Here is a 3,013-nt window from a genome sequence, read left to right as displayed (position 1 = left end):
CTCGTGCACCGCAGGTGGAATACAACCCCTTCCAACAGAACACCAAACTCCTCGAGTACTGTGAGACCTATGGCATACACCTGCAAGGTTATTGTCCCCTGGCCAAATCAGCTGTCCTGGATAACGAGACTATAGCAAACATTGCCGCGCGGGTGCAGAAAACGCCGGCGCAGGTGAGCGAACATTCAAACGACTTTCTATTTTTAGATTGCATTATCGACAAGTTTCACATCCACCCAGTGCTATGTTTTAGGACAGGTCTTGCTTTGTTTTAGGACAGGTCTGTCTTGTTGTCCTGTGCAGTTGTGCTTGGTGAATTTGCTCTGAATTAGCCCAGTTATTATCATCAACCGTGCCCGTCGTACTGACTGAGATAACGGTGCTACGCTACATATCGCCTCCCTCACACTACACAGCCGGTGTGTGTAGCTAATGTTCGGTATCTCTGTCAACTCCCACCCATTCGCAGTGTCTGATCCGCTACGGTCTGCAGATAGGCGTTGGCTGTATACCCAAGAGCACCAAACCGCAACGCGTGGCGCAGAATGCAGATGTGTTTGACTTCGAACTGTCAGCGGATGATTTGGCCGCGCTCAACGGCCTCAACGCTAATCTTCGCGTGTCATGGGACCCCACAGAGATAGCGTAATCTATACACGCGCTCAATGACCTCAACGCCAATCTGCGCGTGTCACGGGACCCCACAGAGATAGCGTATTCTATACACGCACTCAATGGCCTCAACACCAATCTGCGCGTGCCATTGCACCCCTCAGAGATAGCGTAATCTATACACGGTGACCTTGTACCCCTCAGAGATATCTGAATCTATACACGCGCTCAACGGCCTCATCACCAATCTGCGCGTGTCATTACAAACCTTAGAAATAGCGTAATCTAGACACGCGCTCAACGGCCTCAACACCAATCTGCGCGTGTCATTACAAACCTTAGAAATAGCTTAATCTAGACACGCGCTCATCGGCCTCAACGCCAATCTGCGCGTGTCATGGGACCCCTCAAAGATAGCGCAATCTCTGACCCCTTGTCTGGTACCAAAGAACCAGTCCTGTCCTGTTCGGAAAATTAGGGCAATGGAGATGGGGAGCTGGTACCAGCTTTGGTTCGCTTTTGAAATATATGAACAGGGTGGGATGGATTTGGGCAAATGACTGCGCTTGTTCGCTGCATAAGGCTCCACGCAGAGAATGACAATACGTCATGCACTTACGTTAGCCATAGTGACTCGTATTTGTCAAGAGATAGTACTGTCTAACCTGATCTTTACAGACCTAATAGCTAATCCTTAGTCGTAGCCAATTGAGTCTGTAAGAGCTGAGCTGCAAATTCCAGGCCAAACTTCGTCCGATTAAAAGATTGTTTTTATTATAAAAACGCAGGACGAAGACTATGTACGTGTATATCACTGATATTAAATAGCTGGTCTACTTCGAACTACAGGCCATACCTGCCGATATCAATTAATATGGCCTAATCATGTGAATGATCCCGTTGCTATGGCATACTACATGCTCTACATCATGTATATGCCCTGTCTACCACTGCACCATCGGTTGACGCCAACCAGTTCAGTTGCACAAGTATTTGATATAGCGGTGAAGGTATCTGGTAGATGGCACAGATTTTTATCTCCACAGTTTTTGCGTTAGACCGCGTTATTCGATATACTACAATTCCAGTCCAGGATTGGATTCCCACCAGACGATTTTACCGAAAAGCAAAATAGTGCCAATTGTTAAGACCCAACTTCAGCGAATTTCGAATTGAGGACCACTTTCTCAATGCGAGAAAATCAAATCTGCATGTAGCTCGTTCACATCGATTAAACGTCCGAGTTTGGTACGTTGTGGTATCTTCTGAGTGTGGTAGGTTGTAGTATACGTGCCTTGCCTGGCGATGACATGCACAACTCAGATATGGCGGTGCAGTGGGAGATGTAACTCATGTTTTGTGCATGAGTGCGTCCGACTGTACGAATTGGAATCTGTACTGTCGCAAGTCACCCGCAAACCCACACTCGGTGTATATGTAATGTCCACCTCTGCTTCTCTCCGAATTCCAGACTCAATTTGGCTGTTTTCATATTTATTTGGTTGTATTACTATTAATTTGATTGTATTCATATCAGTTTGATTGTAGTCCTATTAATTTGGTTGTATCCCTATTATTTATATTTATTTCTATTCCTTTTAATTCGGGATGTACTTAATCATTTTATATCCGGGAATACCAGTCAATTCCAGTACAGCAGCATGTTAGTATTCACCAGTCGATTCTAGTACAACATGATGCTGGTTATTCACAGATAAACAAAACCCAATATCAGGTCCGTTTCGATATCAATTCGAGATCTGTCATAACTTTTTTTTCATATTGAGCTTCCATCACTCGCTTCTTGCCCGCCACATAGTCTATGTACGACGCCAGGTTCAGCGTGTGTGTACGTGTCCACTTCAGCTTCAGCAACGGCTTGCGCTCCCTGGGCGGCAGTTGTAACCGGAGCATACGTGTGGCGTAGTGCGTCTCTCTGAGGTGTCGTCGAATTTCCATGTTGTTCTCGAACACTACGTGTGGATAAAAGCGGTCGCATAGTGAGTTAAATGAATCGGATACACATACTAAATGTATGAACTGTACAATAGGTACAATGGGGATGGTAGGCCAATGCGGACATTCTAGTAAGCTAAATAATTGATATACTAAATTTCTGAAATGATGAAGTATTGGAATATTGTCAACGTGCCTTGGTGGAAGTGGTGGATGAGAGATGGATTTGAGACAAGCTGACAGAATAACAACTTGATTGAATGAAAGTGCAACGTGTGGATCTGCTAATGACAAGTATACACCGACACATACTCTCGTATCAGGGCGATGCACGCACAATGCCACACACATCGATTTGCAATGCCTTGTAGTCTCACGCATTTACAGTATGCAATACAGGCTCTGTTCCGGGCACCGCACAAGCTGTGTAGAATCTCACAATATA

General features: G+C 45.4%; 2 protein-coding genes across 2 annotated transcripts; one reads left to right on the top strand and one right to left on the bottom strand.

Moving 5' to 3' along the window:
* Positions 1–469: 469 nt before the first annotated feature.
* On the top strand, positions 470–649 carry SARC_13131 (hypothetical protein; the record flags this gene model as incomplete). Its single annotated transcript, XM_014292746.1, has 1 exon — positions 470–649. A coding segment is annotated over one exon (180 nt), but the record flags the coding sequence as incomplete, so codon positions are not given.
* Positions 650–2,343: 1,694 nt separating this feature from the next.
* On the bottom strand, positions 2,344–2,585 carry SARC_13130 (hypothetical protein; the record flags this gene model as incomplete). Its single annotated transcript, XM_014292745.1, has 1 exon — positions 2,344–2,585. A coding segment is annotated over one exon (242 nt), but the record flags the coding sequence as incomplete, so codon positions are not given.
* Between the last annotated feature and the right edge of the window lie 428 nt (positions 2,586–3,013).

The sequence above is a fragment of the Sphaeroforma arctica genome (assembly GCF_001186125.1).
Source record: "Sphaeroforma arctica JP610 unplaced genomic scaffold supercont1.2928, whole genome shotgun sequence".
NCBI lineage: Eukaryota > Ichthyosporea > Ichthyophonida > Sphaeroforma > Sphaeroforma arctica.
This window is presented reverse-complemented; position numbering and strand designations above follow the sequence as displayed.